This window comes from Cyprinodon tularosa, unplaced genomic scaffold (assembly GCF_016077235.1).
Source record: "Cyprinodon tularosa strain WSP-4 unplaced genomic scaffold, ASM1607723v1 ctg26, whole genome shotgun sequence".
Taxonomy (NCBI): Eukaryota; Metazoa; Chordata; class Actinopteri; order Cyprinodontiformes; family Cyprinodontidae; genus Cyprinodon; species Cyprinodon tularosa.
In genome coordinates, this window is record NW_024038961.1 from 1,293,975 (window position 1) to 1,321,523 (window position 27,549).

Below are 27,549 nucleotides of genomic sequence, written 5' to 3' on the forward strand. Positions count from 1 at the left end.
TGGGGGAGGGGGATGAGAAAAAAGGGCAGGTGTTTGTTTGAAAAGAGGATAAGAACTACTGTGGTGTACACGTATATTTATGTATGGGTGCATATTTGCATGTGTGGTTGGAAAGCAATGAAACCAGACGTGTTTGATGGAAAACCAAGCCAACTGCTAACACAAACACACAGCGGGTAGAGAGAAAAAGGTTGGTGGGGGGGCAGAGGAATGATTACAGTGGAGGAATGTTTTGTGTCAAGTTTACATTGGCTGTCATTAGGATGCTGATACTAACCAGCAATGACAGAGGTAAGGATCTGTTTACACTACAGTCCATTATCAAGTTTGCACAGCAGAGAATACATCCATATTTTGCCCTGCAGACCTCCTTCTAAACCCCCACTGTCATCCTGCACAGGACAAAACTCGTCAGGATAAAGACAGTCCAAGGAAGGATCTTTCACACACCCAGGAAAACAGTGTGCTATGTGTTTTCATCATTATCATAATTGAGAGTGACTGCAAAGACCGTAGATGGGGAGGTGTCCACCTCACCCCCTTCCAAATAAGCCTCTTTTGACAAATGAATAATTGAGAGTAGGGGCGTATTTGGCTCTGCTCCACAACCCTGAAGAGCAGCTGGGGTCAAACACCGTAGATAAAGGGTGAGGAACTCACTGCGAGTTCTCACTTAATCTTCTGTTTAGGCTTGATGCCAAGCAAAACATGACTGTCTACAGAGCTTATCCAAGGCTGTATGTGGCTCAAAACAGACATCGATTTGTGGAGCCCCTTCCAAATACCATCAGGTACCAGAATCTTTGGCTCAAGACTCAGGTGTAGACTTCGATCGTAATAAGATCCTAAAATGCATTCTTACTCCACTGACTGTTGAATTGACTAACAACTGAAAGATTATGATGAGAACAGTTCAGGAAAAACTTCATAATTAGCTGTTAATGGAAATCTGTGCTGAAACGGGGAAACCTCTACAACCTGCAGGGATCAGGCCTTTGAGTGCTGAGTTCTGGCTGCTTTGGACTAGAGGGCATGTTTCCATTAAGAAGATCCTTATCTATGCCATTAGAAAATTGACTTAGAATTTTAACACAACTTGTTAGCATCTCTGTCAGGCACATCAGCTTAACCAACAGAAACTTTATTTAATTTACTTTTTACATCTAAGATTGTAAGGTTAACTACTATAAAGTAATATCAACCACATATTCAACACATATGTGTTGCTTACAATACATGTATTTTCAATTAGATTTGTATTGATAGCATTTGGCATGTATGAATCATGGTATCAAATTATGAACTAACTAGGTGATATAGATATTATGTTATGGTTTATTGAGCATAATCATTTATATTGGATGAGTCTAGAATAAACTGATCTAATATAAATCTAAAAGTTGTAAGGCAGAGAAAGAATTTATCTTGATTTAAACTATTAAAATAAATAACCTAGCTTGGACTAAAGGCCCCAAATTGCCCAAAAGAGTAGTGCTTTCCATAGAAGTCTTTTGCTTCAGTCAGATACCAGAATATTTAAAGAACCCACCAGTAAAGAGTGAAATCCAAATTCAACTTAAGGTTCTATGCAAGATGGAAAATTACTTGCATTTTCCAGCTTTTGTACTCAATCACCTTTTATGTATATGGTTGAATAAGATATAAACTGCCAAAAGTGCAAATACACTGTTTGTCACTGCAGGTATCAGCATGTTCCAAACACACTGCAACCATATTCTTTTAGGTCTGGGAATTCTGACTTAAGGGAGTCCTTTTCCACCCTAACTAGGATTTTTATTTTTTTACTTCAAAACATCCCTGGTTAACTCAATCATTAGACATTTCATTTTCTAAAAACAATGTGCAACTATTTCAAATTTAAACAGTTAATCAATCAAATCAATCAATCAAACTTCTTTATTGTCAACAATAATCTACATTGCAATCGAAATTTCAGTTTCAGTACAACCGTTCATTACAATACTCATACATTTGGGTGGTGTGTGTGTGTGTGTTTGTGTGTGTGTGTGTGTGTGTGTGTGTGTGGGGGGGGGGGGGGGGGGGGGGGGGGTAAATGGATTGACTGAGGCCATGCACGCCACAGAATGCTGCCTGTCGGAACAGCGCATTCTTATGGCTTGCCAGGTTCCCAAAAGTTACCTGGCTCCCCAGGTTACCTATAGCGCTGCCTTTTATCTCTGTGGATGGAGCCACATTGGGGAAGGGGGGGGGGATATATTTCACACATTATCCTTGATGGGATACAGTTTGAGATATCAAAAGTCCCTTCTGCACAAAGAAAGCACATAAAAACACGAGACAAACATTTTAGGAGGGTCACATCGGAGGCCTAATCACATGAAATCACAGGAAACGTCTGTGGCATTCAAAGCTTTGTGCTTTTTCCAGTCACTTTGATAGCTGGTGAGTTGTGATTTTCAGATTATATAACCTACTTGAAGAAAAACAAGAAAATACAACAAAGGAATTCAGGAATAAACATCCATTGGTGCAGATCACAGCCTGGAAGCAGACCACTCTCAAATACTTAATTTTTTTTCAGTCTTCGCTTGCTCCTGAAGGTTTGCTGCTTCTTTTGGCTCAGGGGAAGTTGCTGCTAAGTTTGCTTATTTCTTGGACTGGCTCTGTCTGTTTTATTTGGAATACTTCTAAAAGAACCAAACAGGATAATAACACAAGGGGGGGCAAACTATTGTCCCCTCTTCTGTTTTGCTCCAGCTCCAAATGGTGTGCCTGTTAGTGAGTATCTGGCTGGAGAGGAGAGGTTACTCAGAGTCATTGGAATCCCAGTACAAAAGAACCCCCACCTCCTCAGGTTGCGAACCCCACTGCAAGAGCTCTGGCTCCATCATTCATCCACCCACCAGGCTTAAGCCCCCCACTACCACAGGAGCTCTTGGTGCTCATAAATGGCTCCCCTTAGAAGCAGCATAAACACCAACGTTCTGTCCAAGGCCATCACAATTCCTTGTAGAAACAGTTTATAGCCTGTCTCTCCCTCCCCTCTGCCTCCTTATTTGTCTCTCTTCCCTCCCCTCTCGGAGTAACAGCGTTGCCATGCCATCCTGCGCCTGAGGAGTCAGTGCAGCGGTTAAAACGCGCTCCTTCTCCTGGATTTCACTGCGGGATGTGTTCAGTCAGCTGCGTCGGAGCGCAAAGCTGAACCAAGCGCCGGTTTGTCTCCTCCCCAAACCCAACACCCCCAGCGTGGCCCGACACCTCTGACAGCTGACAGATATAGAGGCAACACACCTGGGAGATAAATGGAGGGACCTGAGCCGCAGCTTTCGCCGCACTTCACCTTTCTCCTGTGGTCCACGGGGGAGGGCGCTTGTAAGCTCATTTGAGTCGGGGTTTGTGAATAGCCTGCGGGATTAGAAGGTTATTGAGTGAAAGACAATGTCCCGCGGCTCGCTCCGGCAGTCCCGGCTATTGTTGGTGCGGCGGCGGACGCACGGAGCTCATTGTCACCGGTTGCGCCCCCACCTCCATCTCCAGTAGCGGGCTGTCCTGTCTCTGCTCTCCGGTCGGACATCCCGGAGTGTGAGGATGACTTCCTGGCAACGCAGCGCTCCACTGCGTGTCTTCCTGCTCCTCTGCGTGGCGTTCCCAGTCTGCTCAGAAGACCCCAGAACTGGTGAGTGGAGGCTTATTAAGACCTAATTACATAATATTACAGCAATTAGGGATGTCTTCTCCTGCGACCGCTGCGCACAAATTATCAGCTCTGTAGAAGACTGATAGAGCTCCTCATTTTACTGGAGATCACCTAAAGATGCGGACAGAAATAGTAGCCAATGTCCCTTTACTAAGGTCAAACTGCTGTATTGCTTTATGGGATTAAAATCCGGTCCAAATATGGTCCAGATTCTTCTGGTTCGTTTCAATTTATTGCAATCTCTTTGACCGGTTCTTTTCCACTGACATGCGGTATATTTCTTCTGTTTGAGTTTATTGAAAAATACCAGCTGGTAAAAAAGGTTCACATGAAAAATCTGGATCAGAAGGCTGCGGTGCTGGACATTTGGCTGCGACTTGATTTAAAGGTCTATGGAAAAATGAAAAAGGAAACAAAACAGGATAACCAAATGAAAAAAAAAAAAACAACCTAAAATAAACCATGCTAAAGATGAGTATAGTAAAAGGAAGCAGTTAGATTAAGGTTAAATTCAAACAGAAGAGCACTCAAGTCACTGGCCATACAGGGCTCTCTCATCTTGATCAAGCATGTGGCAACAGTGGAAAGGAACAACCATATGGTTAGAGTTGCTCAGAAAAATACGAATGTAATGTAGAAACTTTTTATTCAAGGAAAACCCTTAGACCATCCAGTTGTTAGAGTTTTACAGATATATTTAGCTAATTCATGACATAATAAAGGGCATCACTGCAAGATCACTGCGCGGGGGCTGCTTTCTTGAATGTTATGGGTTGAGAAAAGTTCTGCTGCATTGGGGGTAATTCTAGTGCTAAGAGTGCACTCCCACCTTCTGCGCTGTGATTGGTCTGGTAGGAGTTACATGGAATAGTCTGAACCTGCCTAGACTGATAAGCTCTGTATTGCATACACATAATACAGGCCAGGCTAATCAGGTCAAAATCTGCACACTTATGCAAACAAAGTAAAAAGTAGGTAAAAAGATCCTTCACGTATCTTGCAACAAAAGCTATGTTTACATGCCTAAATTTCTAGCATCATATTGAAACCTTAAGACCCCAAAATAAAAATATTTGTGTTGTTGGTCTACCATTTGTATGGACATAAGAAATCAGAAATAAACAGCTGATTGGACTAAAAATATGTCATGTGTCGTTTGGAATAGCATCTAGCCACTAAAAGCAGAAATATGTCACATTGATATGGGCTGCACATGCATACTTGCTCAGGTTGCCTTGTTAGGAATAATTTGAACCTGACATAAAGAATAAACATCCCCCTCACTTGAATTACAATTTCATTTCTATCCTTCCAAATCTGATCAAAATATGTTAACTTATTTTTATCCTGATAAACCATTTATTCCGACTAGTTATGAGCATGAGCATGTATAAGTAGCTAGTTGCAGGTTGTTATTTCTGTCTGCTGTCAGACAGCATGACCTCAAACCACACCTGGTTTCACCTGGGTCCATGCCTACGTGCTTGTTCATATGAGTGGAAATCCCCAACCTAGCAGCTCTAAATATCACATCAGTATGGGACGCAATAATCAATCTGCAAAGATTTAGGGCATTTTAGGTGTTCAAATAATAGAAAAACAAATTTCAAAATTAAATTTACAAGAATCAGTAGCTAGGAAAATCCTCATCCTTCATTTTAGATGTGCAGTTAAATCACTGCGTTGATTTGGGTTGAATAGAGGTCAAAGTGCCTAATTGGGTCAGAGCAGCCTGATAATGAGCCTGGTAGTGATGCTGAGAATGCATTCTTTCACTGCTCCACATTTAGGCTCTGTAATTAACAGTAATGGTCTGGGAAATTGGATTTTGGCTGATAAATTACTGCAATAAATCATTAATCCGATAACAAGAAGCCTAAGATGAATGGTGGGCCTTTTTTCACCGTCTAAACCAACATGTCTTTTAAATAAAAAAAAAAAAAACCTGTTTAAAGTTTCTTTGTGAAGATGTGTGGGAAAGGGTCAATTTAACCACTTGAACAACTCAGGCACCTGTTCCCACACGGCTGTGCACTTGCTAATTTGTGCTAAATAGCTTAATGCGAGGTGCCGGAGTAGTGCTTCCCACTTCTTGAGTGGATGTGAAATCCTAAATATCCACGGAGGTTCTGCCGCATGACTAATGAGTACTGACTCACAGTTGTTCATATGCTAATCACAGATTCTCTGCTCCTTTTTGTTTTCGTCTATCCGCAGGAGCCAGATTATGTTGGTCACCGAACGTCACCTCTTGCGCAGATTGCCTCAGACGGGGACCAAAATGTGCTTGGTGTTTTCAGGAGGTGGGAATGTGTACATAAGTATGTGTGCCTGTGTGTGTGCGCTCTTGTCTGTAACAGACAGAAAGGAAATAAAGCAAACAGTGGGAACGTGGCAGCCTTTTCACAGCATTCCTTCAGATGACACGCACCAAAGATTTAGTGGCATTCGTAAATGAGAATATAATGTGTATGTTTGAGACCAAAGCGGTCTGCTCTGTGACCTGTGAGAGCACGTCAGCCTCTGTGTGAATATTTTCTCAGAGTTGGAGCCACGCTCTAGCCGTGTGTTTAGTCTCTGTGCTCATGAATACCGCTGCATCTGCCTTTCTGTTTGTCTTTATCTATCTTTTTCTCTGTCCCTGTCTTGTCCTTCTTGTGAAAAACCCACCCCTGGACCAGCTTTGAGAAATTCCCTCTCAGTGCCACACCAGTTACCACACACACACAGATGCAGTGACATCACAGTATTAGAAGCATAATGTCAACAAGTGTGTGTTCAGGCGGGTTCTCATGCCAATTTTTTTTAAACTCCTGTTGTTGGGCCAAATGCTTTCAAACATCACCTCCAAAACCTCCTACACACAAATGCAAGCACACATAGGCACGCTTGGACAAGCACTGAAAACAAAGCCTGAGAGGTGCTCATGTAAATCTGAATCAGGGAGAGTTATATCAGGAAGGAAAGTCCCAGGAAGTCCATCAGAAAGTGTAAGGTATGAAAGAGCTGTTCAGGGGCAAACAGTTACCACAGTATTAGCTAAAAATAAACAGAAGGCAGTCTGGCTTTCGGGTCATAAATTTAGTAAAAGTCTCAACCTTCGTCTTAGACAGTTTGACGCTTTGCTCTGGTGGGGTTTTCTGTCTTACATTAGTAGAAATCCCCCAGTAATTAAGCTGTTCCACTACACGCCTGCACAATCTTGTTGGCCTCATCACACGCTTGAAATCAAACCCATGAGAGGTTAATAACTCACTGGTAGCATATATACAGCAACAAAGTTGTATGCCTCTGCTGCCACTGTACTGCATATCCATGAGTTTCTCAACAAGCCAAATTACGAAATTTCTATAATCCCTAATCCAAAGCTATGAGATGTGACTCTGCTGTAATGTTTACACAGCTAACAATTAACAATTGAAGCAGCTTTTTACATTGTTTTGGGCTAATTTTTCCCACAGATTTGAAAACAAGAAGCAGGTATTTTTTACCTTTGAGGAGAGATGAGGGATAAAACTTAAACTGTCAGGACCTGAGATGAGCAATTTAGGGGATTATATAATGGATTAGCTGTTTTTTTTAATGCCAAGTCCCTCAGTCTTAAAATCAATATAAAGACAGTAAATGAGCAAGAAATAGAAAATGAAACCAAAATAAGTGATAGTAAAAGTGTTTTCAGTTTCTTTCCACTGCATCCGGACAAAACCAAAAGTGAACCACAACACTGTTTTCAAATGATGGTATTGTGCTCTTTGTTAGGAACTCAATGGTTTCTGACGAGCTCACCTTGCCCAACCTCATGGTGACTGTATTACGGAGATCCCCTATATTTTTTTTTTTGTTTGCTTGATTGTCATTGCTTGACAATACCTTTAAACTTTGTCATGGGTTTCTACTAAAATTAGAAACAGCCAGGATTGAATTTATACATTCAAGTTATTATGCAAATAAGGAAAAATCCTTGATGAAGTTTTTTCTGTCATTTGGTGCTTAGGACTTTCTGCATGGGGTGGGGTCTAGCCATCGCTGTGATCTACCGGACAACCTTCGCAGAAAAGGCTGTGGACCTGAGTTCATGGAGCAGTCCGATGTCAAAGTGGAGGTCCACGCTACATTGAGCAGCACGCAAGTGTCCCCGCGAGAAATCGATATCACACTCCGACAAGGTACAGAAGCTGAAACGCAGGATTTTACCCCTCATTCCAAAGACTTCTCATACTTCTCTTTCTACATGTCTCTGTATTTCTAGGCTCTGAGGCTAGTTTCATTGTGGCTGTGAAGCAACTGGAGCGCTATCCTGTCGATCTCTACTATCTGGTGGATGTATCAGCCTCCATGCAGGCCAACCTTGATCATGTAGGTGTTTGGACTGTGCATTATCACTTCATCAGGGGTCTTTCAGGGATAAAAAAAAACAACAACTATTTATTAACAAGATTTTAATTCTAAGGCTATTTTCCAAAAAATCTTCATAAGAAATGAGGATCTAGGGAAACAACTAAGTTGTTCCACTTCTTATGCAAACCTATTCTTCCTCTTTTGTCTTTAAATTTCTCTGTTGTTCTTTTTGATCCAGTAATATCTACTTCTGCATTTGAGTCTATTCTCTTATTTCAACCCTTTTGTTTTGCAGCTCAAGACAGTGGGCGTTGCCTTGTCCCTCCGGATGGCGCAGTACACGTCAGACCTTTGGCTGGGTTTTGGCTCATTTGTGGACAAACCTGTCTCCCCTTATATCAGTGTGCATCCCTCTAAGATCGACAACCCATGCAGGTAAAGAGGAATATCCATTATTTGGAAAATGAAACTGGCAAAATGAATGTCTGACTTCTAAATCTAGTTTATCATGTTATTTTTGAGCTAACAATATATCACATACATAGAACTCTCTTCATTATCTTTTACATTTCTCAATACATTTTCTATTTAATGATATATAGAGAGTAATAGGAGGATTTCAGTTATTAAAGGTACATTGAGTTTTAGAGGTGATTATGCAAAAAAATAACTTTTACTGCATTAGCATAATCTCAAATTTTTTTCAAAACTCCTTTGATTAAAGTACATTGGATCAATAGAAAAGTAAAATCTGATGCAAATTTGGCAAGTTTAGATAAGTCATTCTTCAGTATACAGGTCTAACAATCATATAACATGAAAATACATAAAAAGAATAACCATTCATACAACCATTCACACTCACACCTAAGAAGTTAGAGAAGCCAATAAATATAACAGTCATGTTTTTTGGATTGTGGGAGGACGCAGGAGTACCTGGAGAGAACCCACGCAGTCTCAAGGAGAACATGCAAACTCCATGCAGAAAGTCCCCATTCACATTGAAACATTAAATTAAATGTCACAGTCAGGTCTTGTCCTGACTGTGACAAACCTACTAATCAGCATGTACAGCCAGTTCTGCCTCCAAGGAAGCAAGATTAGTTACATTGGGTGTCGCGGTTGTGTGGGGGTTTTTGAGGACCCCAATGGAGAGATTAAGAGGCAGAGGTGAGTCTTACAGATTTGAAAAGGCAGCTGAGGCAAAAATACAAAGTAAAAAAATACAAAGAAACGATTTAAAAAAACAGAAAACATCTGAGGAAAACTCACGTGGGGAGCCAGAGATGAGGAAGCAGCAAAACAGCAACAAGGAATCAGTGCTGGGTGACTGCAGAGGAGGTGTATATAAGGGGAAGAGAACAAAGGATGGGCTAATGAGCTGAATATGGAGCAGGTCTGAGTGGAGCTAACTAGAAGGAAGCTAAGGGAAAAGGAAACAAGCACAAGGGGGCAACGGGGGGTAACTAAAGACTGCTTATATATAATGGAAAATAAGCCAAAGATCAACAAAACAGAGTAACTGAAAACTAAAAACTTAGAGTCCCAAAAGTGGAGAACCATAACATTGACTGGTCTACTTTACACAGTCCATCCAAGATTTAACGTCTTAAAGACATACTTTGATTAAACTAACTTAGAACTGCGCTATAGATAAAGTTGAATACCATCAGCATGCCAAATAGGAAACACAGGAAAACATACCATTTGTGTAAAGCTAATGTGTGTTGATCGTCATTAAAAAGAAAACTGCCGCAAGAAAATAAAGTCTAAACTGGCCCACTTTTAAAGTCAAAATGAACATTATCTGTATTTTAGCCTAATGTTAACATGAGTGTGTGTGATATTTTGCTGTCATTAAAGTAGCAAATCAAAAATGTATATGTCATTTTTTACCCAGTGAGTACCAGATTAAATGTCGCCCAGCCCACGGTTTCCACCATGTCCTCAGCATGACCGGTAACATCAGCGAATTCACGCGGGTAGTGAAGCGCCAGCGCATCTCCGGTAATGTAGACACACCCGAGGGAGGACTGGATGCGATGCTGCAAGCTGCTGTCTGCAAGGTGAATACCATTTCGAGCAACCCGTCAGACACTGACAGTGGCATTTGTGTTGGAATAATTGGAAGCGCTCTGACTCAGCACTGCGTGATGCTGCTGGATTCCCGTTTAAGTAATGACACCATAGCAGGGGCATGGCACACATAATCGTTAAGGCTCGCAAAACTACAGCAGGGGGGCTTTGAGTCACAGCAACACAGGAGGGGCTGGAGCAAGAATTCAATCACTGTGGTGGTCACGTTCAGAAATAGATTCTCCATTACATCATGCATACTATAAACTCAGTGAGTTTCCCTAAATACACAAGCATCCACACATGCTCCAATTTTCTCACACTGTCTCTGATGATTTACAGACATTAAGAAGGAGCCACTCTGACTGATAACGGAGGGGTGGAGTTTCTGCTGCTTTTGCTTAAATTGGGCATTGCAGAAAGACCCGATCATCAGAGAAACTAATGCAGTTCAGATGATTTAAGTGCTTCAGTATGCATTTTTTCTTCAACCGCACTTGTAAATCCTTAAAATAGGAAGCATGCACAGTTTTCCACATCAGTTGCTCTAACTATATTGATAACAAGTGATTTAAGAGAATTTAACAATGGTGGAATTTTTGAAACTGCTTTCCAGAAATGGGGTGTTTGTCATAAAGCAGGCATTTTTTTCCCCTCAAAATAATGAGATGCAGTGTGTCCTGGCCCATATAAAGTCATGGATGTGAAATATCTAATTCAATGCAAAGATTTCCTCTTCAAAACGTGGCAGTTGGCAGTATTTAAAAAAAAATATGAAGCATATAATTAAACATGACTCCTGTTTTTTTGGACTTTGGCAGCAGGCAGTCGGTTGGCGGCCAGACGCAAAGCGCCTCTTGCTCCTGATGACAGACCAACCGTCTCATCTCGCTCTGGACAGCAGGCTAGCTGGGATTGTAACACCACACGATGGCCGGTGTCACCTGGACAATAACGTTTACACTGGAAGCACTAGGATGGTGAGAAAGTCATGTCTAAATATGTAGCTGCAGTTAAACTTTTCTTCATCAAGATCACAGTTAACCTCATGCTTTTAAACATTGCCCTCACAGGACCATCCCACTTTGGGCCAACTTTCTGACAAGCTGCTTGAAAACCATATCTACCCCATCTTTGCTGTGGACAAGGAGCAGTACCAGTGGTATGAGGTAATCTGTACCATATCTGCAAAAAGATATATAATTACCTTGGAAAATATCATTTTGCATTGACTGAGGGATTGGTTAAGGAATTAGTTTTATCTGTGTTTTCATTCTTTAGAAACTGGTTGAGCTTCTACCTGGTTCCTCCCTGGGAAAGTTGGGTCTCTTTCATGCACCAAACCTCTTAGACCTGGTGGTAGATGGATACAAGGTAAACCTTGGTTCTTCTTTAAACACCCCACCCCCAACCAAAAAAAAAAAAATGTGGCCTTTGTTTAGAAAAAAGAAGTAAAAAAGTACAGTAGTAGGAAGTTACGTTGGTTGATGTGATGCTCTATACATTTTCATCAACTCCAATTTCCGAACGTGGGAAATCAGATATCCAGACAAGTTTGTGGTTGTGGGCCAGCTGATAAATCAGAAAATATGATCAAGAAAAAATACATGAGAAGAAGAGGTTAAGGGAAGTGAGGACTTTTTGTCTGCGTGTGAACTTGTTTGTGTTTATGTGAAACTAGGAATTAGTGCAATTGCCATTGGCCTCTGGGCCAGAAGCTTGCCTGCGGCAGAGAGGTCCATTGTTAGCTCTGAGAGTCTGCTGAACCCACAGATCTGGATGTGCTGTGTCGCATACATGCAGACACACACACACACACCGTTGTGCACACACACACACACACACACACACACCATTGTGCACACACACACACACACAAGCAGCAGCCCCTCAACAGAAGCTTCTATTATAATGGCTATCAGATCCCTAAGGAAACCATGTGTCCTGATTTCAAACCAATACAAAGATGCTATTTTTAACCCCACCTCTTTGTCCTCTGAAAGAAAGAAAGAAGGACAGAAAGAAAGAAAGAAAAAAAGAAAGAAAGAAAGAAAATAGCTTCAAGAAAGAAAGAAAGAAAGAAAGAAAGAAAGAAAGAAGCTTCCAACCTTAAACCATCTGTGTTTGTTTTCCACAGAGATTACTGTCTGAGGTGGCAGTGTCCCTGTCAGTGGATGACAAGGCGGCCAGCAGGTACTGGGTGTCCGTTTCCCCTCTTTGCCCTCACGGATCCACTGCTGAGGAGCAACGCTGCTTGGGGGTGCAGCCAGGCCAGACGGTAAACCACAAAACAGTCTATAGCCCAATTTACACTAACCTCTGAAACCGATCCATGCCAAGTTCAGACCGAGCTTGGATCAGTTAACTGTGCCATTTACACATCACGTTAGCGTGGTTCCTCGCCTCCTAGTGACGATCTACGGTACTACTGCTCTCTAGTAGGAAAACTTTGTGATTATGGTTTGCTCCGTCAAACATCAGCTGGATAGCATCCTCCTCCCAAAATGCAATAAGAGCCTAAGTCTCGGTGTCATCTGGTTGCACCCGCTCTTTTAAAGCCATTTTATAAAGGTAGTGTTAAGAAGATTTCGATTGTTTTTTACAGTTCCTCTTCTTTTGTTTTGTGGCGTTTGGCAAGCAACTCACTAATGTGCATTACCCCCAACTACTGCAAGCTGACTGTAAAAAGGAGATGACGTGGTCTGCTCATGCTTTGTTATCAGAGAACCGAGCCACAACTGATCCTGGCCGAGCCCTAATGCTGAACTAGTACTAGTTTAGCGTGTTTTTGGTTGTGTCTGGCAATATCTAGTTCAGTTTTGCCTGCCATTTACACTCAACAGTTATCTCAGTTACTGTGCTCGGAGCGCTCTTGGCGTGGTTTTGAAAGGGTAGTGTAAAAGGGGCTTTTGACAACATTTTGTTAAAAAAACATTTTGAAGAAAGGGGCTTCACCAGGGAGGTGATACAGCATGTATTAAATGTATCGAATTACTGTAGCACATAGAAACACATCAGTGAGAGTTTTTACGTGACAGAAAAGATTTGGTAAATAATCCAAGCTGAGCGGATTAAAGCCTGTATTTAACAAGAAAACATTCCCTTGTGATTCAGTGACCTTTTTTCATTCTAAAACCTTTACCTTGCCCAAAATGAGAGCCTGCATGTTTGCAGGTAGGACATTTATATTTAGATCTATGTCCTCCTGCTCAGAAAGGTCCTTTCAGTACTTACTGCTGCTGCAGTTGCTGTCAGAAAAGGTCAACTTGTATTCACTGAAGTAAGAAACATTCTACTACCCACTCCCCAAGATTTATTCCTACTGAGAGATCTGGTGTTTTCTGTGAAACACCAAGTTGCTTACTCATCGCCTCATAGTAACGCCTTTGTGCATAGATTAATACCCAGCTTTTCATCCATGGGCAGATTAAACTGTATTATGGAAAGTACCAAATTTACCAGATGGGAGATAAAATGAAGCAAGGGCTTGACTGTAGATTGAGATCTTTGTTTTGTACAGTCATCAGCAGTGTCATTTTTCAGTTGAGTATGGCTGTGTCTGTACTTGGGATTTATGAGATACTTCCAAATCAAGAAAGGAGAGTTTTATGTTTACCAATTTGTATGGTGAACTCCACATTGTACTTGATCCTGTGCTACAAAAAGAGCTACATACTGTAGTATAGATGGTAAATGGCCTGTACTTATGTAGCGCTTTTTCAAGTCAGGAGACTTGACCAAAGCGCTTTACACTACATTCAGTCATTCACCCATTCACACACACACTGATGGTAGCAAACTACATTTTAGCCACAGCTGCTTCACTGACAGAAGGCTGCCGTACACTGGCGCCACCGAGCCCTCTGACCACCATCAGTAGACAATGCAGGGGAAGTGTCTTGCCCAAGGACACAACGACACTGAAAGTCAGACCCGGGGCTTGAACCGTCAATCCATCGATTTCAGGGCAAACTCCTACATCCAACGCCACTGTCGCCCAAGAATAGGTTGGTTTATTCTCAGAAACCGGCGTGTGTGCTGAAGTTAACGCTGATATGCCCCCGCCCCTTTTGTACCTCTCCAAAATTGTAGGTGACCGCAGACAGCGCAGAAAACAGGAGGCCTCTGATTGGTAAAATCTGCATCCGCTCTACACAATGCATATTTACTCTTCGGTAAATTACCGGCTTGTTTTGTGTGTGTATGACCGCCATTGTGGAAATAGACTCATGAAGATGGACCAGCTTGAAGAACGAGGTGCGTGAGAACGCTGGGACACTTTTTCCACCTGGAACTCCGCTCTTCTCCCTTCGTTGTTGCACAAACTTGCCCCTTGCGTTTTTTCCACTTCGTCACCGCCTCGGCCGTATCTAGGCCCACAGCTAGTTCATGAGTGTCCCACTTGCATTGTGGCGTGGAATAACATAGCTCAGACCACGCTTCAAAATTGGGCATAATCAAAAATATCTCAGTCATAACTGCGACAAGCTCACTGCGACACACTGCTGCGGGAGTATAACCAGCCCTTAAAGGCCTGATTGTCAAAGATTATATTTTTTGAGCACATGGCAATTTTTTTTCAGTACATGCAAAAAGTGGGCGTGCTGCAGGTGATCTACAAAGATTGATGTGCAAATGTTAAGATATGCAAACTGGATTTATTCCTCCCATTAAAATACGCAGATTTCTTACAGCTAGTTTGAAATGGGTTGTAAGAGAAAGATGAGATACATCTCCATAGTGATGGAAGTAATATGAATAATTATTAAAAAAAAATTAAAACTTGATAATACTATAATCATTCTCTTAGACTATTTGCAAGTGTTACTGACAAATGTAATTAGAATATGATCTCCATATCGATGAAGACACAAACAAGAAATATTTGCCCATGCAGTCGAATATGCAAACGCAAATCATTTACCCGTATTTTCACGACCATAAGGTGCACCGTACTAAAAGGCGCAGTCTCAGTTATGTGTGCCATTTCTGTATTTAACACACACATAAGGCGCACCGGACTATAGGGCGCGGGTTTTATATACAGGTACATGTCCTCTACTATGTTTAAATACCTCTACTGCATATTTAAAAATACAGCGGGAGCAAAACTGAGTATGACTGTGCTTTATTCATGTATTTATTACAAAGTATTAATCAAACCTGGGAGCTGGCCGTGAGACAGACACATCGCAGATGACACAGCGCTGTGGTCACTCCTAAATTAACTTAAAATCCTGAAACCTGCCGACAGAATATGTTCGCTTTTATTACCGGTATCCTGGTGCCTGCAGTTTAAATTATTTAGATGAAAAACACCTGCCAGCCACCGCGGTGAACCCGGAGGCTACCCGGCCTAGAGGCTGCTGTTGAAGGGATTTCTACTGTCGGTGCACCGCTGGTATGTGGGGGTCTGAGCGCCTCCGACAGAAATAGATAATCTGGATGAACTGACAGCAATTATTAAGTTTTCAGGTGGACTTTCTCACTTAAAACATATTAAAACTACTTTATTCCCACTGATCACAGCAAATATAGCTGCAAGATTTAGATTATTTAGATGAAAAAACACCTGCCAGCCGCCGCGGTGAACCCGGAGGTGGCCCGGCCCAGAGGCTGCTGTTGAATTAAGTTTTCAGGTAGAAAAATAGAGCGGGAGCAAAACTGAGTATGTTTGTGCTTTATTTATGTATTTATTACAAAGCATTAATCAAACCCATCAAAGTCATCATCCTCTGTTTCTGAATTAAACAGCTGCGATTAATCAGACATGCCAATTTCCCCTTCTTTGCTGTCAGAGTCACTTTCCGTGCCGTGCGGCTCCTCAGAAATAATGCCGGCTTTTGCGAAAGCTGCCTTCCACTTATCTTGAAACTGTGGTCTCCGTCTGTCATTAATCGCTCCCATGCCGCTCGCAGCCTTACTTTGAACGGCTGGTTCACACCGATGTCGAGCGGTTGAAGTTCCTTTGTCAGACCGCCCGGGATAACAGCGAGCACAGCGTTCATTTGATTCACCTTTTTTTTCACATCAGCTGTGAGATGGGCACGCATGGAGTCATAGATTAACTGCGATGGTGATGCGTGGAAAAAACCACCTGGTCTCCTCACATACACCTGCCTCAGCCACGCTTTCATCATCTCCTCATCCATCCAGCCTTTTTCATTTGCGTTAATATCATATGTCATCAGAGCGCTGTGTCTGTCTCGCTGTCAGCTCCCAGATCAGCTTCTCTGATTGGTTGATGCGGCGCTTCCAGCAGCAAAACTTCAATTTTTCCATCTAGAGCAGCAGCGCGTTGGCGGCGCGTCAGATGCTTAAACTTTCCCGACGCGCTACGCCTGCTGCTCAAAACGCGCTGCGGGACCTTTTGCTGCGCCTATACGCGCGTCAACCATTGACTTTGCATGTAAACTCGCTGCTTCTGCTGCACCTGCTGGGTCCGGTTCACACCGATGTCGAGCGGTTGAACAGCGAGCACAGCGTTCATTTGTTTCACCATGTTTTTCACATCAGCTGTGAGATGGGCAGCATGGAGTCACAGATTACCAGCGATGGTGATGAGTGGGAAAAAAACACCTGGTCTCCTTACATTCAGCCACTCTTTCATCATCTCCTCAATAGGGTGGTCTCAAAAGTCGCAGTTACAACACACATAGGGCGCACCGCACCAAAGGGCGCACCGCACATTTTGAGGGGAAAAAAAGACGTTAATGTGCGCCTTATAGTCGTGAAAATACGCTAGCTTGCACCTTTTTTGACGATCTGCCCTGTGCCTAAAAACATGTTTTCATCTATTTTAAGACATGCAGACTCTAAGTTTTTTTTGCTTTGTTAGATAGTATTTAAGGTTTAGAGTGAAACCTTAATTTTGAAAGCTTTAGTACTAAACACGCTTCAACAGACTCTTGTGTACACTGTTACTAACCCAAATGTTCATTAGTAATAGCATGCTCCCAGTAGGGTTATGATAATGTTTAGTGACTTCATTATATCAGAGATGTCAAACTCAAGTCCTCGACAGCCGGTATCATCCAACATTTAGTTATACCCAGAACACCTGAATCAAATGGCTGGATTTCCTCTTCCGCATGCAGTCAAGTTCTGCTGATCCTAAAAGTAAACAGCTGTCTGTTCCGTCTTCCTGTGTTGCCAGATTATCACAGTCGGTGCTGGTCCTACCCACCCTATCCCACTGACCACTTCAGATTGGGACCAGCCCCTCAGCTTCAAGATGAGCGGTTATGAGTCCCGTCTACCCAAATTATGCAAATTGTATCTCCTAGCTCCTGTTCCAAGTTTGTCTTTCTTATCTTTTGTGGGGTCAAAAGTAAGAACACTATCATGGGTAGGAAAGGATCTCAGAACTTCTGTGCCAAATCAAGCCAACCTTTAATACGCAGCAGAAATTCACATGGATGATGCAATTCAAAAGAGGCCTCAGAAAAGACTGCAAAAAAGCAAAAGTTGCACAATCGTAAGGAGCAGCTGAAGCTCTCCATTATTAGAGCCATATAAAGGTGTGTACATTAGCATGTGTCGAGCATTCTTAAAACTAAGAACATGTTATTTTTTCCTCGCAGGTCTACTTCAATATCACAGTTGGTCAACTTTCCTGTGCTGATGATGGTGAAGATGAAGATGTGACGATGTTGGTACGTCCACTGGGGTACAATGAGTCAACTCTCATTAGGATCCATTCTAAATGCCGGTGTCAATGTGGGCCGACGGGCCGCTGTGATGGCAATGACCAGTCACCCTGCAGACCAAACCAGCCCGGTGTCAAACAAGAGCCAAAGCCAAATCATGGAAACATGGAGGACTCCAGCTCAGATCCAAATATACATTGCAAAGCACATGGGTCAAATGTGAACTGCAGTAGGCGGGGAGTGTGCGAGTGTGGAAAGTGTGTTTGTGAGCAAAGCAGGCTTGGGATGGTATATGGGAAATACTGTGAAAAGGATGACTTCTCCTGCCCATATGAAGGGGGTCTGCCTTGTGGAGGTAAGGTTGAATATTTGATTTTTCTCCAGTTTTATCATAGAGAAGAAGCACTTTCCTAATCCCTTTAAATTGTTTTTTTTTTTTTCTCACAGGCAGAGGTGCGTGTGTTTTAGGCGAGTGTTTGTGCGAGGATGGGTGGACAGGTGATGGTTGTGGTTGTCCCACCTCCACAGCCATCTGCCAATCCCCAGATGGTTTGCTTTGCAGTGGGTGGGGCAAGTGTGTGTGTGGCAAGTGTGTGTGTGAGGACTCCCAACACTCTGGAGACTTCTGTGAAAGATGTCCTACCTGCCAGCACACCCAGAAATCCTCCTGGTACTTTATTAATTACTATTCGTTTAACAACACACACAATTAACTCAGTTAGCATCTTTTTAAAAATGATAGATTGCTGATCTGTTAATTTGGATAATCTTTTCATAGTGTTTTCCTCTTTCTTAGCAAGAGTGTGGACTGTCTTCGTTCTCAAGGTCTTTCCCAAAAAGATGCAGAATTATGCAACACCACCTGCGCACTGTATATGGGCTCCATAACAGATGTTTCAGGTAAAAGCACCAACTTAGATTAAAAAGAAATGTCACATTGCTATAGTCTACCAAAATATAGCTTTGTACTGCAAACACAACTTGTCATTTTTCCTATTTCCTCTTGAAAAGCTTCACCAATTTGTAGATGGTTAAAGACGAGAATATTTTCTGTGTTACTAAGTTAGAAAACCGACTGATAAAGCCTCCCCATGGATCAGATGGTCTAAGTGAGAGTAAATTTGACTCAAAGCATATCACAGGATAGAGATCGGGTATTATGATTACTGACTTTTTAGAACATAATTACATGGCTTTGTGTACTAATGTGAATTCACTCAGATCATATGTGCAGCTCTATAAGAGTCACAATGCAGAAAAAAAGCACAAATTGCATTCATATAAAGATTCTCAGAATTAAAATATAAGCACACAAGATTCACACATACATAAAGTTCACAAATTCAGACAAAAAATTAAAAGGTAAAGCAGATTTTCACATACGCATAAATTTCACAAATGTGAAATAAAAAATAAGGAAATAATTTTTTGATGAACACAAATATATCTGAATCTAAAATGTGAGTGAAGCATACCAGTCCCTTAATATGAGATGTTTAATATCTTTAACCATTTTATTATCAACTATTAATATAAGCACAGGCACCACATAAACATAGAGGTATGCCAATGTGTTCTGTGATTGGATGTAAATCATCCTCCAGATGAGGGGCCTTCCTTTGATTGGCTGACAGGGGAGATAATTGGATCCTTTCCCTGTTAAAATAAAAGGCCTCTGTTCGATTAGCCAAGTCAAAAGAGTCTAAAACCTACACAACTGTAATAAAGTTTACAGACCTCAAGCTATTAGTAAACAAAGATATATTTGTATGGGCACCGGAATTAGATTTCTTATCTTTTTTTTTTTTCTTTTTTTTTGTGTCTGAATATCAGAATTTTGCGTACATGTTTTGTGTGTATAGAAGTGACGTGTCCACATTTACAAATTCCCCAGCATGCATATGTAAATGCAATTCATTTATCCTTACTGAGACCTTTTTTGGCTCCAAACACATGGTGGACTCAGTGGGATCATGTTCTGAGTTTGGGCTGGACAGAACAGCTTTGTTTTGTGTGAACACATTTTAACTGCCTATTCGTCTGACATTCCTGCTAAAGATTAAAAACAACAGCAGATTTCAAAGATTAGTGCACCTACAGCTTTTGAAAAACATTCACAAAATTTCTGCAAAGCTTTTAGACATGTATGTGGAAAATAAAAGGTGGTCAACAATTAACTGTGTATTATTTCATTAGTTTGGGTTGGATTCAAAGTGCTGATGAGTAAAAAATAAACCTGAACCTGAATTTGTTTCATCAACTTGTCAAACTAAAACAGTACATTTTTCATTTGCACAAAGACCAAAGTATTAAAATACAATCTTAATGAATAGTTTTTATGCTGTCACGAACAGAATTACCATGTGACCAATCTTTCTGTCTAAAACTCAAAAGCAGCATTTGAAAGCTTAGTTACTATGGAGACTAAAAAGATCAGCAGCAGGCTTATGCTGCTGACCAACTACAGTTGTTTAACATGTTTAAAGTTAATTTGTGTAGATCTAAAAATTTATATGTTTTTTTTTTTTTTTTTTTACTGTATTGAGGACGTGTATAAACACAATCCCATTATGGAAAGGCATCAGCAATATCCCTACTGAAACATCTTTGGCTGCTCTTTAGGTTGAGGAAGGATTTTAAGACAATCTGCAAAATAATGGTGGAATCTATCATTGAAGGAAAAAGATATCTCCCAAGTGAAAAACATTCAAGGCAGCTGCCAATCTTTCCAGAAGCTGTCATCCCAGCAAGTTCATCCAGAGGTCAGACAAAGGAATACAAAAGACAGAAGAGCTACATTTCAGATTATCCCTGCTACAGACTGTCTGGGAAATCTATACAATATACTATGTGTTCTTTTTCAGAAGGAAACATCAATAATACAAACAAGGCAACACAGTTCAAGCTCTTCCTTAGCTTCTAAACTAGTACTACCCCATATTATTCATGTTTCAATTTTCAAAGCCTAAGCCCTTTGCAGTAATTCAGCACAATTGCAAAGCCAGTTGCAAAGCACAGGGGTGGTGAGTGATAATTTGGGCTTGTTTCGCTACATGATGACCTCGGTAAGCTCAGTCTAACTAAAATGTTATGAGCTAATATTTGCGTTACTGAATAGATTATCATTTTAACTTAAGATGCACTTTTTTTAATAATGTGGATGAATGTTACTTGAATTTACGTCTTCTACTGGGAAGCAATTTTCGTACCTCCTGTTTTCCTTAAGTTACTAACAACACCACCGAACATAATATGCAGGACTCAAGGATATTGAAAATGTTTTCAGCTTGTTTCTTGATCTGAACCTTTAACATGTCTTAGACTTGAGCTTGCTCTGCAATGACAGCTGTCAGTATCAGTTTCTGGTTCGCTCGCAGGCGGGTCAGGCTCGGCTTCACATTAGCAAAAGACCAGAACAATGTAAACACACATGCATGTTTTCCTGCAAGGTCACTTCCGTTGCTACCATGGCTGCTTCAGTACACCCCAGTGAATTTGAGTCAGCAGGCCTGCTGTCAGTGTTACAGCTGTATTTTACATTTTCTTTCTCTTTTCACACACACACACCTAATCTGCACACGCACAGTGTTGCATGTCCAAGTGTTACAGTTCATCCCCGCCTTTTAAATTTTTGGAACAGCACCGTTCATTGTCCCCCTCCCCCCTGTGATTTTTCCCCCCCAGCCCAACGGGACACTTGCTTCCCGTTCACACCCACTGCTCCCCGGGTGCAGTAGGAGCCAGGTCTCTATGGAAACGCTGTTAGAAAATGTCAGAGCACTCTTTGGACTCTTTGTGCGGAGAGATCAGCTCGTCATCTGCACATGGTCCCCAGCAGATACACAGCCAGCTAAGTGTTTTAGCAAAGCACCGCTGGCACAGCTGCCTCTGACTGAACAGAGTGTAGGTCTGTCTGTTTTCGGTTATATCTTTAGTGTTTTACTAAAGATAACCACATAGAGCTGATGTTATTCATTTCTTTTAACAAAAAGTAAGTTTTACCATTATATTTAATTGCAATTATATATTATAATTATATATAATTACACCTATACGTATACATACCCTGCTCCTTAATAGTATAGTTTTATTTATTATGACAGAATAAATATGAACAGGATGATGAATCAATTTCTAATACTTTTTCACATTCTCTTACAAAAAATTCTGTATTATACTTGTCATTCAGTTAAGATTTTGCCTGAAGAGGTCTATATACAATACATATTTTAATTAACTGACAGACTTAATTTTACCTTTTGTAAATTGTCAGAAATAGTTGTATGAGCAGCTTTCATACTCAAGTATATCATCATAAAAGTTTGGAATATTAAGGGATTTATAAGTAGGTTCTTCTTTGGGACCAAATGCATCCCTTTGATGTGGACTTTTAGAAATAAAAAAGGTAAAGAGGAAAAATCTATGATTTCTAAATATAAGCTCTTGAATTTGATATTTGAGCACTATACTGCAAAGAAATTAAATTTTTCTGTAAAATAACTGCAATTTTTATCTTCAATTCAGCATGTCAAAGAGATACGTTGCAAATGGAATAGGACAACATTTAAAATAAGAACAAAATTTGCATTGTCCTATATCAGGTGCACAATATAAAATTATCTTATTGGAATTAAAGTACTCATTCCATCTGCATATCTTATTTACCCACGCAAATCAAGGAGTTTGTACATGTTTTAGATTTTTTTTGGTTTTGTGTTGTAAAGATGCTCTTAGGGTATGCAACCACTATGGTTGTTTTTATTCAAATAGCAGTTAGAGAAAATACAGGGTTATAGCATAAAATATTCTCAATACAGCTTTTCTTAAAAGTTTAATGAGGAATTGGTGTTATTATGTTTTGAAGCTTGTCTTTTTAATTAATACTGTTGTTTTTGCAGCATACCTTAATGATAAAAATAATAAAAAGCTTCAGTGAATTTTTAAAGCAATTGAGATTTCTATGTATCCAAAAAGGCTCAAATGTGTCCATGCATCCCATCTAACATTTGTATCAATTTTGTGGGGAAACAACACTCTTTAACCAAACTCCATACATTTCAAATAGGTTTTTTATCTGGATCTTTACAGAACATTTACTTAATTGCATTTTGCTTCAACCTTTTAAAATTCAGCTTCAAAACATATTTGGGATCATATTCTAATTGTGCACCCTGCTGTGTAATAGTTAAACTGAACTGCCCTGGATGTTTCACATTAACTCAGAAACCACCATGGCTCAAGCCTACCATAAACTGGCATATTATTGAAGAACCAGTGTTTCTAGTGAAATGAATGTCACATTATGTGTCTATATTTAACATCCTGCCATGTAGTGTAGCCGTTTATAGAAGTTTTATTTCCTTTTTTTCTGCTGGTCCCAGCTCTTCTCTGCGAAACTATTTGAATGTTAATATACTGTGCGTGCGTTCACAGAGCGTGTCAGCTGCGGGCGGCTGGTTGGAACTTTCCTGAGTGTGTGTGCTCTGACGGTGCTGTGCGGCCTGGTTGTGGTAGCCGTGTCACGCTTGCTTCTGCAAAGGAGAGTCATGCCACGTGGGGGCGCTGCTGCAGATATAGGCTTCTCTTGCTCTGGAAAGGTGAGTACTTAAATGACTTCTCATGAGCTTTTAATTGAGGTCAAGCCTTGTGTCCTCCGAGACATTAAAAAGTCCTTCAATTTAAAGAAAATGTATGTTAACGAGTTTTTCTCTACTGAAGATTGAGAAATTTGAGTGTGCCCTGTGGGGTACAGCTGTTTTTAACATTTCCTCTCAACTCCCTGCTGAACATCTACGGTTGCTAGATTTTTGACCTTACTCTGACATACGGCACCTTTGAGTAAAATGGGTTTGTAGATTCAACAGAGATGTGTTCTCAGGATGTGTGGGCTTAAATTGCTGTGTGACTCTGGGGGGATTTGAATCATCATGTATATACCCCCTCACACCACTGCAAAACAGCTTAATAGAACTCCATGTTTTGAGCCTTAGATGCATAGGTTTGTTTTGGTAACAACTAAAATCTTGCATGTTGACAAATTCTTTTAATGTTCAGTTTTACCTTGTGGGGAATTTGATTCACAGTTCTGGTGGTATGTTACTCACTTTCCTTTCCTATGTGAGGCTACAATAAGAGGCAAATACCTTAATTATATGCAACAAATCCTGCGGTATCATGAGACTTCATACCATGTGTTGAGCTATAACAACCACTGGACCATTCTGTGAAAAAATTCTGTCAGGCTAAGAACATCTTGTCCGCTGTGAAGTAGGCAGGTGACAGTATCATGCTGTATGTCAGTGTCATTCTTGGACTGCTTTATTTGAACACTGAGTCTGTTCCATGCTTCCACAATTCTTATCAAAATGCATTTCATCTTCATGTTTGTGAGAGCACATACGATTTTAAAATTTATATTATCCCTCCAATTATGCTCTCCCTCTCTCTAAACATCACTTTTTGTATGCTGTATATTTTTAGCTTTACACATTAGTTTTCATGTTTAATATTGGGCCTAATCATAACAGGCAATAAATGAATAATGGATTAGTGTAGTCATGATAGCCAGTTTTATGAATTACTCCGATGGCTCTTTTCTGCAAAGTGCATAGCGGTTTGAGTGATAAACTGCCCCAGACTTTAACACAATAGCTCAGATATGATCAAATCAGCGAAAGGTAAAGAATATTTAGTGCTTCATAATTTAGAAAATGTTCTGCTTTACTAAGAATTGTACATGTTTAATGTGAGACTTCCAGTAGATGTTGTAGTCAATGATCACACATAAAAAATGTATTTCATTTACTTGTTCAACATTTCACCTATTATGACTCACATCTACGTTTTCTTTATAATATCCAAAAAACATGTACTTAGTTTTCTCCAAATTTAAGGACTGTTTCTTTGTGAAATAGGTAACTTTTTGAATTATTTATCTCTGATGTTATATCATTTAGGAGCTGCTCTAACCTCTCACTTGTCAACCTCTCAAAAAATGTTATCATCTCCAAAAAAAAACAATCTAATACTTATGAAACCTTGTATTTAAGTTGAAAACAAACTGTTTTGGTCTCAATGCTGACCCCAAGAGGTCATCACAAACACGACAACTATTATTCACAATCTAACTGATCATGAGCTAATTTACAGAGAAGAATGCATAAACAATTAAGTTTAAGATACTTAAAGCTCCAAGGCCAGGGGTCTTTCTGCATAGAGTTTGCATGCTCTTCCTGAGCATGCATGGGTTCTCTCCGGGAACTCCGGCTTCCACCCACAGTCCAACAACATGACTGTCAGGTTAATTGGCTTCTCTAAATTCTCCTTAGGTGTAAGTGTGTGTGTGAATGGTTGTTTGTCCTGTTTGTCTCTGTGTTGCCCTGTGATGGATTGGCTATCTGTCCACGGTGTACCCCGACTCTTGCCCGTAGACAGCTGGAGATAGGCACCAGCAACCCTCACGACCCCGCTTGGGATAAGCGTGACGGAAAAGGGATGGATGGATGGATACTTAAAGCTGGTAGAGATGCTAACCAAAAGCTCAGGATGCAAATGGAGGGACATAATAAAAATGCATGCCACACTTTTCAGTTGTTTATTTAAAAGAAAAGTAAAAACACAAAATTCTATAATTTCCATTATTTCCCTTTTCAATTATTCTGAAGCTCATGGGTTTAATGTGACAAAATGTTTAACAGTTTCAAGTTTACAAAAGTACAAGCCTCCTATTATGCTGCTTTTGCTGAATGCTGCTTTTGCTGAATGCATGTTTCTGTCGCCCTCCAGGATCACTCATACATTCCTACAGCCAATGAGAAAACAGTTACCTACAGAAGGGACCGTCCTCCTGACCACCCCGTGGAGATGCACATACAGATTCCCAAGATGCCTCTCGATGGCCATTGGCAGTTCTAAACAACACATGAATATTGAAGTCTGAAAGAATGCATCAAAGGCAAACAAAGAGGAAGAGTTGGACTAGAATCTTCTTTTCTGTTTCCTATAACACTCCCAGGCATCAACTAACTATATGTGAAGGACAAGATGATAAACTTGACTCCAAAACCTCAATGAACCTGATTTTTTTTCTTTTTTTTTTTAATCAACTGACCAAACCCTGAGAGACTTTGCGACTACAGTGGCCAGTATTGTTTGAATCAAGATGAAGAAAAGAGTACAAGTCGCCCACCTTCTTCTTTCTCTGCTCATTTAAGAGGCCAATCAAAGGGTGATTGTGATGGTTTTTCTCTTCTTTCCTCTTAACAGTTCAGAGGTACTCCTCTAAAATTTAGATTAATGTGAGAGTTTTTTTTTTTTTTTTTTTTTGATTGTTTGTTTGCTGATGTGGGCATTTGTGCTTTCTATCTGTGACTTAAATGAAAACACTACATATTGAAATGTCATGTTTCTGAAGGCGACTCCTCCACTTGCAGCATCTCCCTGTCCTTATCTGCCCCCGTGTGGTCAATTTAATGTACTGCATCCTCTCTAAAACAAAAACAACAAAAACACTATTGACCTCAGCTTGCTCCTTTGATTGTTTCACCAATGGCTGTTTTTCTTATGAACTTTTCTTTTCAGTCATTTGGTGGGTGATTAATTTAACAGGGTGTGTTTGTAAAAGATCAGTGGCCTGTTCTTTACAATGTAAACTTTGCACTAAAAGAAGCTGCATTATACTACTGAAAACTGTGGGCATTCTGGGACCGGAGAGCTGTGAACTTTGGGCATTAGAAGCTGATGTAACAAATCCACCTTAACACTGGAACAACCACGACTGAGATTCATGTTTGAAATATTTATGATCAACAAGTATTTATAGTGATATAACAACTGTCACCTGATCATGTGAGACGTTACCTTTCTACATTAAAGGCGTAACATCATGTTCTTTCTCATGATCCGTTTGCAGAGCTGTCTGTAAATCTAAAGGCTTTAAGGTACGAATGAACTTAGATGATACGGAGTCAGAATTTAGTCTTCACAAACTATTGGAGATAACCTGAGAGTTTTGATTTAGCTTGATCCTGCTCAAATTCTCAGATTGTTTTAAAGAAGTGATTTTTTGGTACAAACTGTTCTTTTTTTCTTGTGACTTTGAAACACTAATAACTATTTATTTTGATTACGTTGCAGGAGATTTTCCATAATTCATAAGAGTGCTGCGCAATAAGACGGATACTGTCGTTTTTATGTGGACTGTGGAAGGTTTTAGCAATAAGGTAGCATTATTAGTCATCTCATTTAACATGGTACAAAGTTTTTTAGTGAAAATGGCACTTTTTCAAGATAGCCTTATTGTAAGTTATTGTGTATGTCTGTTTTTATCAAAATAAAATGTGCAAGATGTATCAGTTATTACTTGAGTTATTATATTTCTATTACAATGAATAATTGTATTGAAATATTACTTATCATTTTTTTGGATTGTAAAACACATTAGTCTCAAAAGAGCAATAATGTAAAGTTTAAATATCCGAAAGTAATAAACAAAAATGATGATGCTCATGCTCTTCTGCTTTTAACTTTAGCATGCAGCCAGTTCAGGTTAGATAGGTGTGCTTGACTTCTTCAAATATCTGTGGATATTTGCATTTATATTTGCATTATTTTAAAATAAATTGTTGTGTTTGTTGAATAGATCTGATTATTTTCTAACAGAGGTGTAGGACATACTGGTAGTTGGAGTCATTATGAAGTTTCATTCAGATGGAGATCAACTGACCCTAAATGTCTGGTTAGTCCGATAATACAGGTGCTGGTCATAAAATTAGAATATCATGAAAAAGTAGATTGATTTCAGTAATT

General features: G+C 40.3%; 1 protein-coding gene across 4 annotated transcripts; it reads left to right on the forward strand.

The window, feature by feature from the left end:
* Nucleotides 1-2,935: 2,935 nt before the first annotated feature.
* On the forward strand, nucleotides 2,936-27,102 carry itgb8 (integrin, beta 8). Of its 4 annotated transcripts, none has more exons than XM_038288846.1 (15): nucleotides 2,937-3,658; nucleotides 5,897-5,982; nucleotides 7,674-7,845; nucleotides 7,929-8,035; nucleotides 8,313-8,452; nucleotides 9,918-10,083; nucleotides 10,918-11,073; nucleotides 11,167-11,262; nucleotides 11,375-11,467; nucleotides 12,231-12,371; nucleotides 17,677-18,097; nucleotides 18,190-18,412; nucleotides 18,539-18,642; nucleotides 23,176-23,339; nucleotides 25,528-27,102. In XM_038288846.1, the coding sequence occupies exons 1-15, from the start codon at nucleotides 3,571-3,573 to the stop codon at nucleotides 25,654-25,656; spliced, it is 2,286 nt and encodes a 761-aa protein (XP_038144774.1). In that variant the 5' UTR covers nucleotides 2,937-3,570; the 3' UTR covers nucleotides 25,657-27,102. The 4 variants fall into 4 exon arrangements, 3 of the variants coding, with proteins under 3 accessions (XP_038144774.1, XP_038144775.1, XP_038144773.1); XM_038288847.1 differs by having other exon boundaries at nucleotides 2,938-3,658; nucleotides 10,915-11,073; nucleotides 11,378-11,467; XM_038288845.1 differs by having other exon boundaries at nucleotides 2,941-3,658; nucleotides 10,915-11,073.
* Nucleotides 27,103-27,549: the final 447 nt, after the last annotated feature.

Excerpts from the sequence above, each read along its gene's own strand:
- itgb8 (XM_038288845.1), top strand. The coding sequence starts at position 3,571 with ATGACTTCCTGGCAACGCAGCGCTCCACTGCGTGTCTTCCTGCTCCTC. Across the intron at positions 10,084-10,914 it reads TGCAAGCTGCTGTCTGCAAG|CAGGCAGTCGGTTGGCGGCC; the intron begins GTGAATACCATT and ends GGACTTTGGCAG. Across the intron at positions 12,372-17,676 it reads GGGTGCAGCCAGGCCAGACG|GTCTACTTCAATATCACAGT; the intron begins GTAAACCACAAA and ends TTTTCCTCGCAG.